The sequence below is a fragment of the Lynx canadensis genome, chromosome D1 (genome assembly GCF_007474595.2).
Source record: "Lynx canadensis isolate LIC74 chromosome D1, mLynCan4.pri.v2, whole genome shotgun sequence".
Classification (NCBI taxonomy): Eukaryota; Metazoa; Chordata; class Mammalia; order Carnivora; family Felidae; genus Lynx; species Lynx canadensis.
In genome coordinates, this window is record NC_044312.2 from 59,292,710 (window position 1) to 59,309,968 (window position 17,259).

General features: G+C 55.8%; 2 protein-coding genes across 4 annotated transcripts in view; both read left to right on the forward strand.

Moving 5' to 3' along the window:
* The window catches only part of ARAP1 (ArfGAP with RhoGAP domain, ankyrin repeat and PH domain 1), a 66,710-nt gene extending 66,097 nt beyond the window's left edge, over positions 1 to 613 (forward strand). For both annotated transcript variants that reach the window (XM_030331947.2, XM_030331950.2), the window contains one exon: positions 1 to 613. In XM_030331947.2, the coding sequence (XP_030187807.1) occupies positions 1 to 18 (18 nt within the window). In that variant the 3' untranslated portion in view covers positions 19 to 613.
* Positions 614 to 666: 53 nt separating this feature from the next.
* Positions 667 to 17,259, forward strand: part of PDE2A (phosphodiesterase 2A) — a 107,605-nt gene continuing 91,012 nt past the window's right edge. Inside the window, exon 1 of one of the 2 annotated variants that reach the window (XM_030331954.1) lies at positions 667 to 696. Coding sequence is in view for 1 of the 2 variants with exons in the window: in XM_030331953.1 (XP_030187813.1) it covers positions 12,153 to 12,223 (71 nt within the window). In the remaining variant the exon portion in view is untranslated. Of the gene's footprint in view, positions 697 to 11,848; positions 12,224 to 17,259 lie in introns of those variants that run through there. The other variant, XM_030331953.1, reaches the window with a different exon arrangement.

Consider the following 17,259-nt stretch of genomic DNA (forward strand, 5'->3'; position numbering starts at 1 on the left):
CTCCTCCGCAACGTCTGAGCGCAGAAGCCAGCCCCTGGCTCTGAGACTCTGCCGCCCTGAAGCCTTCCTGTTCAGACACCCTCGTGCCCTGCGTGCCTGGTGTGAACCAGCAGGGGATGCATGAGGAAGCCGCACCCCACATCCCACATCCTGGTTGCAACATGGGGTTCCCTGGCCAGGAAGTGGGGGGCAGCAGGGTCTGCCTGAGGAGGACCCCTCATCTGTTGTCTGGGTGCTTCTCCTGGCCTGGCCTGCTCCCCCCTCCAGGGTCACCCACCCTGAGTTTGAGGGGTTGGAGAGATGGGATGTGCATCATTCAGAAACTCTGGAGGACCACCATCCTTGCAGAGGCTCGAAGCCCTGGGGCCCCCGCTGGAAGGGAGCCCACCCTCTTGTCACAAACTCCAGAACAGCAAAAAGTGGATGCTCTAAAGGAACACTCAGCTGGGATAGGGAGGGAGCTCTTGGGTAAGTTTCTCTATAGCCTAGAACTGGGGCTGGGGGACTTGAGGAGCCTCCTCTGGTCTAGGCTGACTGGGAGGGCCCAGGCCGCCTGGTGTCCCTTCCCCACTTTGGGGGCCTTTTGATAATATAAATATATCTGTATATTTTATCCTACGGTGCTGAAGCCTGTGATTGGTTGGGGGTTTCAGGTGTTCCAGTGTAGGAGGGGACAGGAGTTCAGGAGGCCCAGAGGTGAGTGCCTAGTACCCTGAAGTTGGGGGGGGGGGGGCGTGGGCCCTGTTCTTTCCAGGCTCTGAGCTGTTTAGCCACTCCCTCCTGCCCCAGGCAGAGCCCCGGCCCAGCTCCATGCCACCCCAGTGCATGCCTGTGCAGTCAGGGTGGGGAATACCGGTCCTGACCGTGGCCAGGACAGACCCCAGCTGGACCGAGCTCCTTTCCCTGCTGTAGTCTAGAGTCTGGGCCGGGACTTGGGTGTGGCATGTGAGTGACCCAGGGCAGCCCCTCACCAGCCCCTCTGAAACACGAGGTCACAAAGTCACAGGAGGTTTATTAAATTAGGAAGAAGAGCCTCGGGTGTCCCTTTATCCCTGTGCATGTCCCTCCGGAGGAGGGCCCTGCCTTGCACCAGGAAGCTGTCCTCACTGGGCACTGCCTGGTTGTCTCCTCCAGGAAGACAAGGCCCTGGCAAGTGGGGGAGATAACAAGCTGTTCAGAGACCTATTTGGGACTCCCTGGGAAGGTGCCAGACACCACATTCCTGCCTCTGCCTGGAGCCTCATTAACGGCCTCTCTCCAGGGGCCCGGCAGGCAGACAGGCTGACCTCCCAGCCTTAGCTTCAGCCAGTGGGGCTGGGCAAACAGGGTGGAGATGGGTCACATGATCTCTGATTCATGTGATCCAGCCCTGGGGAGGCCTGTGTATATGGATGGGGTCTTGGGGTCCTGGATTCCAGGTTCCTTGTTCCTGTCTCTTGAGAAGGGGAGGTGGATGCCAGACTGGAATGGGTTTTCTGGTCAGTTTCACAGGCTGGGGCTAAGCCCCTGGAGTCTCCCACTCTTATCCTGCCCTAACCGGGCTGCTCCAGGCCAGGCTGACAGATTGAATGACCATTCTGCCTGCCTGCAGCTAGGCCAAGACTGTTGTCCAAGTGCTCATGGGCTGGAATTCTTCCCAGGATCTGACTTCAGACTGACCAGCTAGTTCTGAGGTGCAGAGAGAGGGTGGGTGAGACTTAGAAGTGCCCCATGCTAGGCTGCCAGTGTCACTGACAGGCTCAGGGACTGGCTGCAGTGACTGAATTGGGCCACCAGGGGGCAGCCGTGGATAGCTCAATGTGGCTGGTCCCAGGACAGGTTCTGGAGGTCCCAGGACAGGTTCTGGGGGCCCCAGTGTGGTGGTACTGACCCAGACCTTGCTCTCTTGGAGTGTGGGGTGGAACCTGGCCCTGCCTTTAACCCCAAGACTATTGATATTCTGGAAGGCAGCACAGTGCTTTGGACTCCCAAGATCTAGGAGCCAGGAGGAGAGAATAGCTCTTTTCCAAGTACCCACTGTGGGTCAGCACCTGTGCTCTATGCACTGTCTCCTCCTGGCAGAGGAAGAAAGGCTCAGGGAAGTGAGCCAACTTGCCCGAGGGCCTATAACTCTCCTGAATCAGGGCTGGGGTCCATTTCTACTATCCCACTTTGTAGGGGAGAGGGGTGTCTCCCTCTTCCACACCCCTCCTGACTTCAGCTCTGCTCTCTCCACTTGGCATGTCCAACTCTGCTCTCTCCACTTGGTATGTCCCCTGGGGAAGGGGATCTGTACTGTCAGGAGTTAATGACAGCTTAAAGTGCTAACCCTTGGGATCAGGGATAGCATCCCAACAGGAGCCTTCAGGCCTGAACTTTAATGCATTGTGGCAATGACAGCAGTGTGATGGGTGGATTATGCCAGGAGGCTCTGCTGGTTGTGGCCACAAGGATTCCTAGAAATGGGGCTTCTTGGGACCTTGAGTGGTTTTTTCACATATTATTTGAGGTTGGGCTGGGGGTGGGGGGGGGTGTGGAGGGTAGATGTGTGAGGAGCCCAGAGCTGGACCTGCTGAAAAGTAGGGAGCAACTCTTGGAGAGGGAGGAGGCTTTCTTTGAGGTTCCCCAAAGCTGGGCCTGAAAGGTGGAAGCCTTGCCAGGTACACATGGTTGGGAGGGGTGCAAGTTGGCGTGAGGGTGGGTTGAGATGCTGGGAGAAGAGGACTGGGTGACCCAAGTCTGGGTCTGATTGCAGGGGACCACAGTGAGCCCTGGGAGAGAAGGCTGTGGCAAGTCAGCCTGGGTGGTGAGGGCCTTGTGGATGGAGAGTAGGGACAGAACGGGGGAAGGGCTGGGAGATGGGATGGGATATGGGATGCCATCTCCTTCCTGTTCAACTTGCCCACCCTGAAAAGTGTTCAGCAGCCTTCGAGGGCCTCTGGACCTCAGGAGATCCCCAGGCTCTGCAGGAAATCAATGGGACTGGGAAGGAGCCCTGCCTCCTCCCTGCTTCCCCCAGATCTTGGGGGCGGGGGGACCTGGAGCTAAGGCCTCCTCTTCTGGCCTCAAGCTCTGGTGGCTCCTGAGCCCCCTGCCCACAGCTTGCTGTTTTGGAAAAGCATGGGTGTGGATGCCAGCTGGGCAGATGCCGACACTCCCATCTATAAGCTCTGGAGCTTTGGCTGAGTTCCTGAGGTCTCTGATCCTCACTGTTCTCATCTGCTTTGGAGATATTAATAGTACCTACTAATGGGAGGATTAAATGAGCTAGTAAGTGTGAAGTACCTAACACTGTCCCCTGATAATCCCCTTCTCAAACATGTCTGGGGAGACCTAGCATCCAGAGTCTTCAGGCCCGATATATATATATATTTTAATTTTTTAAAAACGTTTATTTATTTTTGAGAGAGAAGGGCAGGGGCGGGGGGCGGGGGGCTGGGACGGGGGGCAGAGAGAGAAGGAGACACAGAATCTGAAGCAAGCTCCAGGCTCGGAGCTGTCAGCCCAGAGCCCGATACAGGGCTTCAACTCACAAACCACGAGACCATGACCTGAGCCAAAGTCTGATGCTCAACCAACTGAGTCGCCCAGGCACCCCTAGGTCCGATATATTTTACTTCAACAAGCACTTCTTGAACACCTACTGTGTGCAGTGCTTTACTGAACCATGAGGGGGAGCAGTTGAGTAAATGCTGTGGGGGGAGGAAGAAGCCCTTCCGGTAGGTGTATTGATCAGGAAAGACTCCACAGAGGGGCTGAGGCTAAAAAGACCAGCATATTTCTGTGGGTGGAGTTAAGAGGGAAAGGTGTCTTCAGAAGAGGGAATGGCATGAACCAGAGGCAAGGTGATGAGCCTGCAGTAAGCAGCCTGTGTGGTTGCAGCTGAGTGCCCCAGGGCCTGTACCCAGTGCCTCTGGTATTGGGGATTTTGCCTTTCTTGCCTCTGAAATACAACTACATTCCAGACAAATGGAGTCCTCAGGGTCTTCCCCAGCCAGAAAAAGGAATAGCTCCTAGTCCTTTAGCTAGCTTTGTGGCCTAAGTGATCCCAGGCTCGCACCTGGGAAACGTCTGTCTGTCTCACATGCACACACATAATAAGTACAGCTAACATGAACCTCCCAGCCTCTCCTCCAATGTGACACTTCTTTCAGGAAGCTCTTCTGGACTGTTCTTCCATCTTGCTATACTGTGTGCACTTAGAATGTGTGTTCACATGCCCAGGTCACTTGCACCCATCTAGGGACTGGCCGGGGGAAGAGCTATCAGAGCAAGGTCCCCTGGTCAGCCCAAGCTGGTCCAGCCCTAGCGTGTCCCCTCTCCCATGCCACTTTCAGCTTGTGGAAATTTCCACACTTTCTTTGCCCTGGTTACAGCTCCTACTGCTGTATTTATCACCCTGGAGACACAGTGGCACAGGCATACACATGCCACACACACACTCATGCCCTATACACACGTGCCTGCACACCTCAGCCTGCACTTCCAGATGCACACACGCCCGCACGTGCGCGCACACAGACACATGCATGGCACGTGTCTAAACGCCCCCACCACAGAGCTCTCTAGGAAAACTGCCCCTCCCCTGCTCCCCCTCCTCCACTCTCTTCCCACCACCACCCACCTCAAAACACTGAGACCAAAGAGATGGGCTGGACGGCCCTCCCACCACTTGTCAGCCTGGGAGGCACATCCGCCTCCGTAACTACAGCATCCTCCCTCCCACCCCTTCTTCCCCACTGCCCGCTTTTCCCTCCGTCTCTCCTCAGCTTCTCTGTCCTTCCCTCCTGTCTGTGTCTTCCTGCACCTCAGTCATTCTGAGTCCTCTCGTCACTCTTGGCCCTCTGAGGTAGAAATTGTGCTTCCTCCCTGCCCTCCCTCCTGAGGGGCTCAGGATGGGGACCTTGTGTGTGGGGGGGAGCTTACGGAGACAGGGATAGGCCTAGGGGACCCAGGGACCTGAGCTGCCTCGTATCCTGTCACTTTCAGCCCCTCCTCCTGGGTGAGGGGAGAACTGTGTGCCTGGCACCATGGAGACTAGCGTCATGGCAACACAGCCTGGGTGGGCACAGCCTTCCTCCTCCTAGGGCCCCCCTGTGATCCCCTAGGAACTGCCAACAGGCCCTGAGGAGATGGGCCTTGTTTTAGTGCCCATCCCCAGCTCATACCAGGCCAGGGTACCCCCATCCTGACCATCCGTACTTGCACCCCAGCTTCCAATGCCACAAGTCACTAATCCCCATGGTGGGACATGGCGGGGGCAGGGAGGATTCTCATGCAAGCATGAGCTCCAGAGCTGGGGACCTGAGGGTCTTTTACTGACTGAGGGCCGGAGGTCAGGGGCTTGCTTAGGGGAACCCAGCAAGTCTGGCTAGGCTCCTGACTCTCAGACATCAGTTCTCTGGTCTCCCACCTTCCACCCAGGTCAGTGGTCACTGGGGCAAAGGGGTCATTCCAACCTGGGGTCCGGCCCTCCCCCCGGGAGGTCTCTAGCCCGTCCTTAGTATCGGCAATGATAATGATGCAAATGAGAATGTTGAGCCACCGTGAAGCACCCACAGCCTCCTGGGCTGAGGCTTTACAAGTGTTTTCTCATTTAATCCTTACAACAAACACCATGAGGAAGATACCTCTTGTTCTCATTTTATAGGTGAAGAAACCAAGGCATGGACTTGACAGTGTCAGGTGACTAATAAGTGGTGTGGCTAAGAAGAAACACAGGTCCTTCCCAGATGGTGCTGGTGAGCCCCAGCTTCATGCCTGGTGCCCTCCCCAGCAGGCACTCTTTTTCAAAATCACTGACAAACTGTGTTTTCAGTTCTGTCTTTCCTTCTGGAGAGAGTCCATGGGGAGGATCTCGGGCTTAGTCTAAGTTCGGCCTTAGGGTTTCTAGAAGCCAGGGGGTTATTTTTCTAAGAAGGTGGAGAGGGACCAGAGCCTTCCTAGTGTGGTTAGCCCTAGGGAAGACCTGTCTCGCAGTCCAGCAACGCATGTTCACAAGTCCCAGGTCCTTGTAGAGTCCTGTCCAAGTCCAGGCTGGAGCTGTGTGATGGAGGGAGGAGACCCTGCCTCCCGGGCCCAGCCTCAGCTTGTCTACCAACCTGGATGGAGTCACAGTGCAGTTGCCTCCCTCCTGGCTTATGTAATCATTCAAATATAGCAGCTACCTTTATCCCACTGAGTCACACCCCCTCCCGCCCCCAGTCAGGTGCGGGGAGTTAAGGGGGAAGAGGTAGATTAGGGCTGAGTGGGCAGCTCAGGGCCTCATGGCAAGGAGCATCCAGGTGTGCTGCACTGGAGGGTAGTGGAGGTGAGGGAGCTGGGGCCAGGACCCCAGGAAGAGTAAAACCTTCCCCAGAGTATGAAGCCACAGGGCCCACTTCTGTTCTGACCTATCTCTGCTGAAGCTCCCCATCCACGGGGATGCTTCCACAGGGTCATGAGCTGTATCAACAGCCTTCTTTCCTAGCCTTGTCCCCAGGTGGAAGAGGTGAGGAGGAGGGAGAGGCGGAAGATTACAAAGAAAATGAGGCAGTGGAGGGGGGGCGGTGGCCAGGAGTCCCTGGTCCTAGGTCTAGCCCTGCCCTTTACTCCCTGTGTGGCCTAGGCATGTTTCTGCCTTCTTTTCCCCCTCTGCACCATGAGGGTTGGGATTCCACTGGCTCTGGCATCTTGTGCTGCCTGGTCCATATTTCTGGGGATGACTTCAACCTTAGGCAGAAGACACTTCCAAGTGTCTGGTCTAGCCCCATCCCAGGCTGACTTCCCTCTCTTCCTGTTCTCTGCCCACCCCAAATCTGTCCATCCACCATGGGCCAGTTCAGCACCCCCTGCTCCCCCACCCCATCCACAGGGCAGTGTAGACAGGAAGGATCACTGGGTTCTGGCCTGAGGGGATAAGCCTTGGCTGTCTCTTCCCTTCCTGCACCGACCGTCTGTTCCACCACTTCATCCCCCTGCCCAACAGGAATGGGGAGCTTCCTACCTCTGTGTGAGGTCACCCCTTCTTTCATAGGGCAGTTCTGACAGATCCTGGACCTGAAGCAGGCCCACAACACCTCAACCCTCAGGCCTGGGTCCCCAAAACCACCTTCCTGGGGTGAAGAAGCCATACCACCTTACAACTGTTCTGGAGCCTGGGGTGGCTTTTTGCTCCTTTGTCAGCAAGGGCCTTGTCACCCATGGTGTGATCGGGTCTGTGCTTAGTGTGGGAACACAGGGAACTATGCCAGGCCCTTGGAATGGAGTTGGTGCTCCTTCGGTCATTATGCTTGGAGTCACAGGTGGCAGCTTCCTGGCTGAGGAAGAGGCAGAGAAGCACTGTGAGATGGCTCCCTGAGCTTCCCACTCTCCCCACCCCCAGGCGTCTGTTGCCAAGAGCCAGATGTGGGCCCACCCTGGTCCCCAGCCAGAGGGAGTCACCCAGGGGTTTTCAGGCCAATGCTCCGTGAAATCCATGTTCCACCAATTACCAGCCTTCCCCTGAGAAGGCTGAGGGATACTGTATGGTCTCAGTCTGCCCTTGGACAGGGGTGGGGGGTGGTTTGCACAGAGCGGGTCAGTGAGGACCCCTCATCTACCTGTGTCCCCCCATCCACCTGCAGCTTTTTGTGGAAGGCTTGCTCTGATGTGATTTTGCACTGAGCTCCAGAGCGCACCATTTCGTTTCCACACTCACCTGTGTCTCCCTCCTTCCTACTTTACTTCATCAACATTTCTCACTTGTCCCTGGCTAGGCTGCCCAAAGGCTGGGGACTGGGGCTGAGGTGAATAGGATTTTGGCCTGTTCTTGAGGAAAGGGTGATCCAGTAGAAGAAATTAGGTGAACCTGAGCGGGGGTGGGGGGGTGGGGGGGGGTGAGGTGATAGGGCAGATGACAGGGAAGAGTGAGGCAGCCAGAGGCTGCTCAGCCCAGAACCCAGTGACCCCTCCTGCCCACCCTGTCCCCTGTGGGTAAGGGCAGGGTGTGGGCTGAACTGGTCCAGGAAGGATAGGCCAGGATTTGGAATGGGCAGAGAAAAGAAAGAGGAGAGGGAAGTGAGCCTGGGAAACAGGTGGTACCAAGTCAAAGGGGAAGAAAGGACTGGCTTAAGGACTGGACCCTGCTGTATGTGGAGCAGAGGATGGAGACCTCAGGGCCTATCATGAGAGATTTCAGGTATCAGGCTGAGGAGCTTGACCTTTATCCTGAAGCCACTGGGGAGCCATGCAAGGATTCTGAGGAGTTACCTGACCGGATAGATAGTGCTCGGTGCAGGGTGGAGTGGAATAGAGGAGTTGAATTGGGGTAGGGGGCTGGAGAAAGACCAGAGGAGGAGGAAGTAAGCAGGGCCAGGGGGGTGATGGAGGGAGTGAATACATGGGAGAGAATTACAGAGGGAGAATTGGCGGTGATAGATTTGATACAGGAGGTGCAGGAGAAGGAAGAGGCAAAGCGACTTTGTAGTTTCTAGACTGGGGATTTGAAGTTTGCTGATGCCTTTGATAGAGACAAAAGATACGTTGGATGTGAATATTCAGGTGTATGGGGGCCTCTGGGATGTTCCCACAGATGTCCAGGAGGCAACCTGTATTGGTTGTCTGGAGCCCCAGAAACAGGGCTGGGCCTGGGTGGGGGTGGGGGTGGGGAGGCACTAGAAGTTGGTGCGTTTGGGGAAGGCTCCAAGCTCCCTGAAGGTGGGGTGGAGAAAGAGGAGAGAGACAGGGCGCGGTGCCCCTGTGAAGAGCACCCATGTTGAGGGGGCAAAAATAGGATGAGCCAGCGAGAGAGACAGAGGAGGGGCCGTCTGGAAGGTGGGAGGGAAACAGCCGAGCAGGAAGGCGGCGGGAGAGGGCGCTGAGAAGAAGCCGCCTTCTTTGGCAACGAGGAGGTAGCTGGAGCCTGCAGTCCTCGCGAGGCAGTGGGCGCAGGGCGGAGGCTGGATCTCAGAGGCTGCATCTTCCCGTCGCTTCGGGCACCCACCCGCCTCCCAGCTTCCTCTCACCTCCTGCCAGATCCCCAACTAGCAAAAACCGGTGTCTGCTGACCGGCTGCAGGGCGGCGGGCCAGGGCCCGTGAACGCGGCACGCCCCGATCAGCACCCGGGAGAGCGGCCGGGGCCTGCGGCGGGGCGGGGCTTCGCGGTGATCGCTCCGGGCCCTCGGTTCCTGCCGCCGGCCTAGCAGGCCAGATGGAGGTGGAGGTGGGAAGAGCAGGCCAGGACACCGGCCCCTCTCCCCTTTCAGAAGCACCCCCCCCGACCCCCACCATTCCGGCAGTGCCCTACAAGAGCCCCTACCCCAGCATTTCAGGCTGTTAATCCCTCAGCCCCACCAATTCAACCTCTTTAGGAAAAGGGAAGGGAGGAGAGGACTACGGCTTTTTACTGGGAACTTTACAGACATTTCCAAAGCCTTACAACTCTTTGAGCTTGGAATTTGTGACCTTCCTTTCAGATGAGAAAGCTGAACTGAAGTTCAGAGAAGTTAAATAACTTGCCCAGGGTGCATGGATGGCAGAGCTGGGATTTGACCCTCTACCTGCCTGGCTGTAAGTCCTAGAGTACCAGAGTACCCAGTAGTCCTGGATCTTGCACCTCATTCCTGCAGACTCCTTTGTTCTGGGGCAACTGTGGAGTCTGGTGTGGTAGTGGGATGGGAGGAGACCTTCCCTCCTACCTGTCTTGCTTGGGTATATTCCCAGGAGGTTTCTGAAGATGAGGCCTCCACCATCATTTCCAGAGTGAGAAGGCAGAAAGGAGGCTGAGGGGCAGGTGAGGCTTCAACGCACCAGCTTCTCCTGTGCCCGGCAGGTGCCCTCCTTTGAGCTCCTCTGACTCAGCTTCTTACTGCCAGGCTCCTTGGGGCGTGAAGGGGAGTTGTGAGAGGCCAAGCCTGGACATGATCCAGGGCCTTGGCTTTCTGGGCCCGAGAAATGCCTTCCTAGCCAGCAGGCGTGGAGCAGTAAGGTCCCAGGTATGGGTCAGGCTGAGAAAACAGTTTGCCCAGAGTTTTCAGAGATCTGAAACTAGACCTTCTGGGGCCACAGTGGGAAGCAAAAGCTCCCTCATAGTTTCTTTCCTGACACTTAGTAAGCCATGAGAAAACTGCTTTCTGTCAGCCTGGACAGGCCTCCTGCACAAGCTGCATCATTCCTGTCCATCCCACCACCGCTGCACCTCCGTGCCTGTTAACAGGGATTAGGTTTTCACTCAGTCTCATGGGCGCTTCTGCATGGATCCTGTTGTGTGTGGCAGGGGTCCTTGTCCCCACAGGTCAGAGAAGTGAGGTTATTGGTGAGGATTACACATGGCCCCCATAGCCTGGAATATACCTGCTTTTCCTGGTCTCCTCCTTTTAAAGACTCAGCTGATATTCTCTTCTACAGGAATGCTTACCAACCCGAGACTGGGTCAGAGGCCCTGTTTGGACACTACATACTCTGTGCTTCCCTCTGTCACACTACAAGTCATTTCATCTCCTGCCTCCCCCCCCCCCCCCCCCCCCCCGCCGACACACACACCTTGACTGGGTGCTTCTCCAAGGCAAGGAGCTGTCTGAGTCATATATAATGAAGTTGGCCAATGACAGGTGTTTGTGAACAAATGAAGAAGTTAGTGGAGGAGCCAGCATTTGAACCCCCATTTCCTGCCTCAAGGTGTGGAGCATTTTCTTTTATGTCCAACAGGCCCTCTGCTGAGACAACTCCCTACCTGTCCATTGCCTAAAATGCCCCAATTCCATTGGGTTAAGGCTTCCTCCTGAGGAGTCCTCTCTGGCAACAGGGCAGAGGTACAGCAGGCCTCTTCCCATGCCTATAACCTATGGACACTGAAAACCACGTGGGCAAGTTGTGCCCACAACTCCTAGTACAAGTGCATGTTTCTGGGCGCCTGGATGGCTCATTCAGTAGAGCATGTGACTCATCAGGGTTGTGAGTTTGAGTCCCATGTTGGGTGTAGAGATTAAAAATAAAATCTTTGAGGCGCCTGGGTGGCTCAGTTGGTTGAGCGTCCAACTCTTGATTTCGGCTCAGATCACGATCTCACGGTTCGTGAGTTCGAGCCCCACATCGGGCTCTGTGCTGACAGTGTGAAGCCTGCTTGGGATTCTGTCTCTCTCCCTCTCTCTCTGACCCTCCCTCACCCTCAAAATAAAGAAATCAACTTAAAAAAAATATTTTTTAAAAAAAGTGCATGCTTCAGCGTCAGCTCCCACAGTGTCCCAGCTAAGCAGAGCCACCAAGAGGTAGACTCAGTGACAAAGCTCTGAGTTCAAAGACCATTAGCAAGAGCACCCAGAGCCTCCTGCATCCCCAGCTCTATGCTGGGGATGCACCCCCTATACATGATACCGACTCAGGGAGCCCAGAGGAACTGATTCTGCCTGGAGGCCCAGCCCTTCCTTTCTTGAGGAGGGTGAGAAGTGTCTCCTGACCCTGAGAGCCTCTGTAATGGGGTAGCACAGGGTCTGGGTTCCGTCCATCTGCCCCTCACCCCAGCTCCCATTCTAGTCAGTGCACAGTGCAAATCCTTCATCCTTGTACCTCTCTGGGTTCCTCTGTCTGCCTGTCTGTATGTCTGTCTGTCTGTCTCCCTCTCTCCCCTCCCCCATTTCCATCTCTGCTTTTTTTTTTTTTTCTTCTTTTCTTTTCTTTTCTTTTCTGTCTTTGTTCCTCTGTGTGTGTTTTCCCTATGCCTCTCTGATCTCTTTATATTTCCATCTTGATCTCTCTGGAGCTCTGCTCCCTTTCTTCTTTCCTTCATGTATTTCTCCTTCCTGTCTGTTTCTCTCTGTCTCTGTTTCTGTCTCTGTCTGTTCCTCTGTGTGTGAGTCTTTCTTTTCCTCTCTCCCAGCCAGAGTCTCTCTCTACCCCTCCCTCCCTCTCTCCCTCTCTGTCTGGGCCTCTCTGTTCCTCCTCCCTCCTCCCTCCCCCTTCTGCATTATCAGACCTGCTCCAACCTCCTCCCGGAGCCAGCCTAGCGGCAGAGGCAGTGGCAGCAGGAGAGGTGGGAGCAACTGGGGCAGCAGCAGCAGCGCTGGATTGGGGTATTGAGTCCAGACTGAGTTGGGGACAGGCTACTGCTCTTGGTCCTTGTGCCCACTGGGCCAGGCACCCTGCCTGGAACCCCGGGCAGGGTGGACAGGGCGAGGTGCCACCTTAGTCTGGCTGGGGAGGCAGACGATGAGGAGCGATGGGGCAGGCATGCGGCCACTCCATCCTCTGCAGGAGCCAGCAGTACCCGGCAGCGCGACCGGCTGAGCCGTGAGTACTATCCAGGGGCTGGGGTTTGGGTGAGCGGCTGCAAGGCATACCAGCGACTAGGGTCCTGGGAGTGCCGCTGAGGAGCTGGGGTTGGCGTGGAGCTGAGCCACGTGGGAGGATCGATCCTGCTCCTGGGCGCCCCGTTGCTGGACTGTAGCCTGGGGCCGGGGGGGGGGGGGGCGGCTCTGCACAGGGGTGGGGGTTTCAGACATCAACCTAGGGGGTGATGAGGGTGGTGTCCCATAGAAGAGGCTGGGGGAGGGGTTGGTAATGAACCTGAATTATCCTTTCAGGGGCTAGGGGTGGGGGGTGTCTCTGCAGGGAGTTCCAAGGAGGTCTGGGGGGCTGAGATAAACTGGTTCAGGACCCTAGAGAAGAGTGAGATGTCTGTGACCCAGTGTTGTGTGTGTGTGTGTGTGTGTGTGTGTGTGAGAGAGAGAGAGAGAGAACAAACATGAATATGAATGAGTAAGTGGTGCTGGAACAGAATAGGGTCCCGGGCCACCGCCTTTTGTGGGACTGGGATTCATAGCCACTAGTTTCGGCAACTTTACCCCAAAACATCTGTCCCAGAGAGCCACGAGGCTGGTTGAATGAGGCCCCTGTGCACCAGCCTCATGTGCATCCACGTGCATGGGTGCATGTGCAGGTGAGTGGAATGGGGGGTTCCGTGGAGGCTCCCCTCCACCATCTGAGGGCTGCTGAGGTGGGGGGCAAGGGATGTATGTCTTCAGGTCAGTGGAGGTGCAGTTCTATGCCTGCACGTGAAGGTGTGTGTATGTGTGTTACAGGTGTGAGGTGCAAGGGGACCTGTGGGGTGTACAAGGGCCTGTAGAGTCCTTGGTGGCTGAATGTGCGGTGGCCTGGCAGGATGTGTGAGCAAACCTGTGTGACTGTGAGAGGTCATCTGCACACGTGTGAGTGCAGGTTGCCGTGTGTGTGGGTGTAGGTGTGTGTGTGTGTTAGTTTGAACGTATGTGTTGGCACGCATGTTAATCTGTGTGCCGTGTCTGCAAAATAAAGTGACTCAAAACTGAGCACGTTGTTTGATTCCACGCACCTTCCTGTTTGTGTGCTTATTTGTTAGTGCGTGAATATTAGTGTTGCGCTGTGTGTGTGTGGCATAAGTGTTCGGGTGTGGGTGTGTGATCATGTGCTGTTGCGCTTGAGTGTATATTGGTGCCTGTGTGGCTGGTGTACGTGTGTGTGTCTCTATGTGTGTGTTCATCTGACTGTGCGTGGGTGGCTGTTTCCTTCCCCTGCTGGTTGAGGACACAGCTGGGACACTGTGACCCACCGAGGCAGGGCGGGGGTGGCTGAATGTGCGACCACCTCTGTGAGCCCAGGACAATTCATTCTACACCCTGTGGGGAGACGCAGAAATGAAATAGGCAACAATGGCCCTGCCCTCTGGGGCCTCCTAAGCTTCCTAGACATAAAATGGCTTGAGAATAATTAAGCTTAAAGATCAGGATCTAGCTAACAGGTGGGGGTGGAGTGGGAGCAGCATAACAAAGGCCCTGGGTGGGGATCCCCCGTATCCCTGGAGCAGTGAGGAGGCTGACCGGGTTGGTAGCAGCCGGTCCCGCAGGACTTTGAACTCCAGGCCTCTTGGGCTCTATCCGGAGGGCCCTAGGGAGTCCAAGAAGGTTCTGTGTGATGGAGGGACAGAATTCTGTGAGTTTGAGAAAGCTTCCTCAGTGGCATGGTCAAGGTTGGACTAGCAAAGAGAGACGGGACAGGGGGGCCAGGCCACTGTGGACATCAGGGAGGTCCGGGGCCAGGTGGGCCAAGGGGCAGATGACCAGGGACTTTCTGAAGGGAGAGGTTGGAGGGCTTAGGAAACGATGGGATGGGGGACGTCGAGGTGGTTCAGCTTGGACTCAGGTGGGAGATGCAGTGGCAGGACCTCAGAGGGTCAGGATGTTGGAGGGAAAAGCTGTTGGAAAGCTCAGGCCAACAAGGTAGCAGGAGAGATCCCCTGTAGGACTTCTGACCAGGGTGAAGAGGGTTGGAGATCATGGAGCCGTGGAAACTGAGGCTATGTCTTTGTCAACCTGCTCTGGCTACGAGGCTGAGGCTGAAGCTCTTTATCAGAGGCAAACTGAGGCCTCTTTCCTCAGGGCCTGCAGGGGACCTGTTGGTTGCCTGAACTGGGTTGGCTCAGTGAGGGTTAATCGCCTTTATGCTCCCCACACCCCCCAGTTGCCCCTGCCCACCAAGCAGCTCCTGCCACTCTTTCTGCTTCCCACTCCAGCCTCCTGTCCCTGGGGACTGCTGATGGCTTGGCTGGGATCTAGCCAAATAGGGGAGGCAGAGCTCCCAGCAGTACCCGCCTTCGGTCTTAATGGCCTGGGAGTCTCACCCTGAGCCGGGCTGCTGTCGGGTCAGGCCTGTGCTCCCCAGGCTCCTGCTGCTTGGGCCTGTACAATCTACCCACTTGACATGCTCCTGTTCCTGCATTTCTGTGTCCATCCATTCATTGATTCACTCAACAGCGACTCTCCAATGCCTGCTTGGTGCCCACGGGGCTGGTCACTGGGGACACAGAATGGACCCAGACCCAGACCCTGCTCTCAGGGACTCCCGGTCTGATGAGGGAGGCAGGAGTGGAGACCTATAACCTTGCAGTGTGAACAGTGCTGTGCAGAGGGAAGCCCCCTGGAACTGTGGGACCCACACCAAGCTGGGGCTTCAAAGGATGAGTCACTTGAGCTGCATCTTGAAGGATGGATGGGGATTGCCCATGGGAAGAGCAGAGGGAACAGCATGGAAATCCGATGTGAGAGTGCTGTGTGATCAAGGAACAGAAAGGGGTTGGGTTGGCAGGATGAAGAAGGGAGTGGAGAAGATGAAGAAAGGGCAGGAAGAGCCAGATTCTGTAGTCTCAAATGCCAGTCTAAGGGGCTTGGGTTCTCCTCTTAGGACTGGGTTGCTGAGGAAAAGTTTTGAAAAGGAAGCCTCCCCTAGGAAGCCCTCCTTGGTTCCCCCTCCCTCTGACCCCATGATCCACCCTGAGGTCTCCCTGATAGTACAGCATCAAGAATGTGGCCCAGGGGCACACAGTTGGCTCAGGCAGAGAGCATGTGACTCTTGATCTCAGGATCATGAGTTTGAGCCCCATGTTGGCCATGGAGCCTATTTAAAAAAAGAAAAAAGAATGTGGCCCAGAGTTGGTCTTTCCCTGTGATGCCCCCGTGTGTGAGGTCCTTTACCCAGCCAGCTAAGGAGCAACTCTAAGGCAAGAGCCACCCCCTCATGCTTCCCAGCACAGGGCTGGGCACCTAGGCTCAGTGCAGCCTCCCAGTGGGAGAGGACATGAAGAGCATCTGGGCCACCTTCTAGCAGTTGCTTTACTCCTTCCTGCAACCTGCCCACAGATCTGATCAGCCCTGCTTACATACCCCCGGGATGGGATGCTCATCCCTTCCCTCTTGGGCAGCCCTTCCCTTGGAGTGGTTTTATCTGTCCTGGGCTCCTTTACAAGGCCTGGCTACTTGGCCTTGTGCCCTTTCTCCATCCTGGGTCACTGTCCTTCCCCCTCAGCAGGGCCAAGCTGGGGCATAATGGTTCAGGAGTGGTATGAACACATCGTGGGCAGAGAATAGAGAGAGATAAGCATCCCTTATTCCAACTACAGATGGTCAAACTGAGATGGGCCAGTCCCTGACCCCTCTCCAAAAGGAATGATAAGGAAGTAGGCATGGCCAAGAAAGGGGATGAGGATAGACAACGGGAAGAACTTCCTACCAGCCCAGAGAGGTGTGGAATCTCCTGACTTTGTGAGAGTGGGCATGAGGGGGAAGTCTTCCGGGACAGGAGGGAGAGCTGGAGACTGAGGCACTCACTTCTGCCCCTCCTGCAGGTGAGGGAAGTCTTCCAGGGAGAGGGGGACTGCAGGGGCTGAGAGAGACAGGGGAGGGGGATCAGGATTCATTCATTCATTTATCTGACGTTTACTGGGTTGCTGCCCGACCAGACGTACCAGCTCTGTGGGGAGATAGACAGAACAGTGACCACACGGAGGGACACCCATGATCTTCCCTACCTCTGCCAGTGGCAGGAAGGTATTTAAGAAGAGGGGCTCTTGGAGCTAGCCTTAGAAGGAAGAATTCCTTCATGAGGCAGAATTGACAGCCCCACAGGAAGAGCACATACCATGTGCAAAGGCCTCGAAGGGAAAGCAAGCATGGTTTTGTTTATGTAAGGACTGTAGGAATTCAGAGTGGCCTAATCATGAAGTGCAAGGGTAGGGGAAGGTCTGGGCAGAGAAGGAGAAGGAGACAAGTGAGGGAATTGAGGTTAGACTATAGGAAGCACTTTCTGTGGCCAAGGTGCCGCCAGCAGCTTTGACTTGGAGGCGTCATTGTGAATTTGCAACTTCTTGGTCTCTCCCAGTGGCCCCATCAGGGCCTGCGGAGGGGCTCCTCCTTGCTTGAGAATGGGATGTTCAGTGAACAGAGACCCTGAAAATGGGGGAGCGGCAGCAGTTGAATGTGAGCCCCTTCCAGAAAGTGGCATGCAAATGAATGCAAAGTAATATGCAAATAAGCCAGCTTAGGCTTGGCAGCTTTGTCTGGGAGGATGAGACATCACCCCCTTCCACGCTGGCCTCCCACCTCCTCTGCCCCAGCCCCCCACTCCTCCCCACCCCCAGAACAGCCAGAACAGCCTTCTCTGCTGCTTCGACTGCCCTAGCTTGTGTGAACCACAAGATTGTGGCCTCTCGGTCAGGGACCATGGGCTCCCTGTCAGCACCCCCATCTTCTCGGGAAGTCGATATATTTAGTAACGGATGTTTTCAACACATTTATCTCCCATTGTTCAGCTGCCCGCTCCCTGGGAAAGGCCAGGTCCCCAGTGACATGACCCACTTTTTGAATTCCCTGAAGTCCCTTTTCACTGCCCTCCCTGAAAAACAGGAGGCAACTGGGGCTTGGTGCAGCAGAAGGGATTTAAGTCAGACATCTGGAAGGACTTCCCAACAGTGTAGTTGCTGAAAGATGTGGACCCTGAGGCTTCTGGGTTCTCACTTT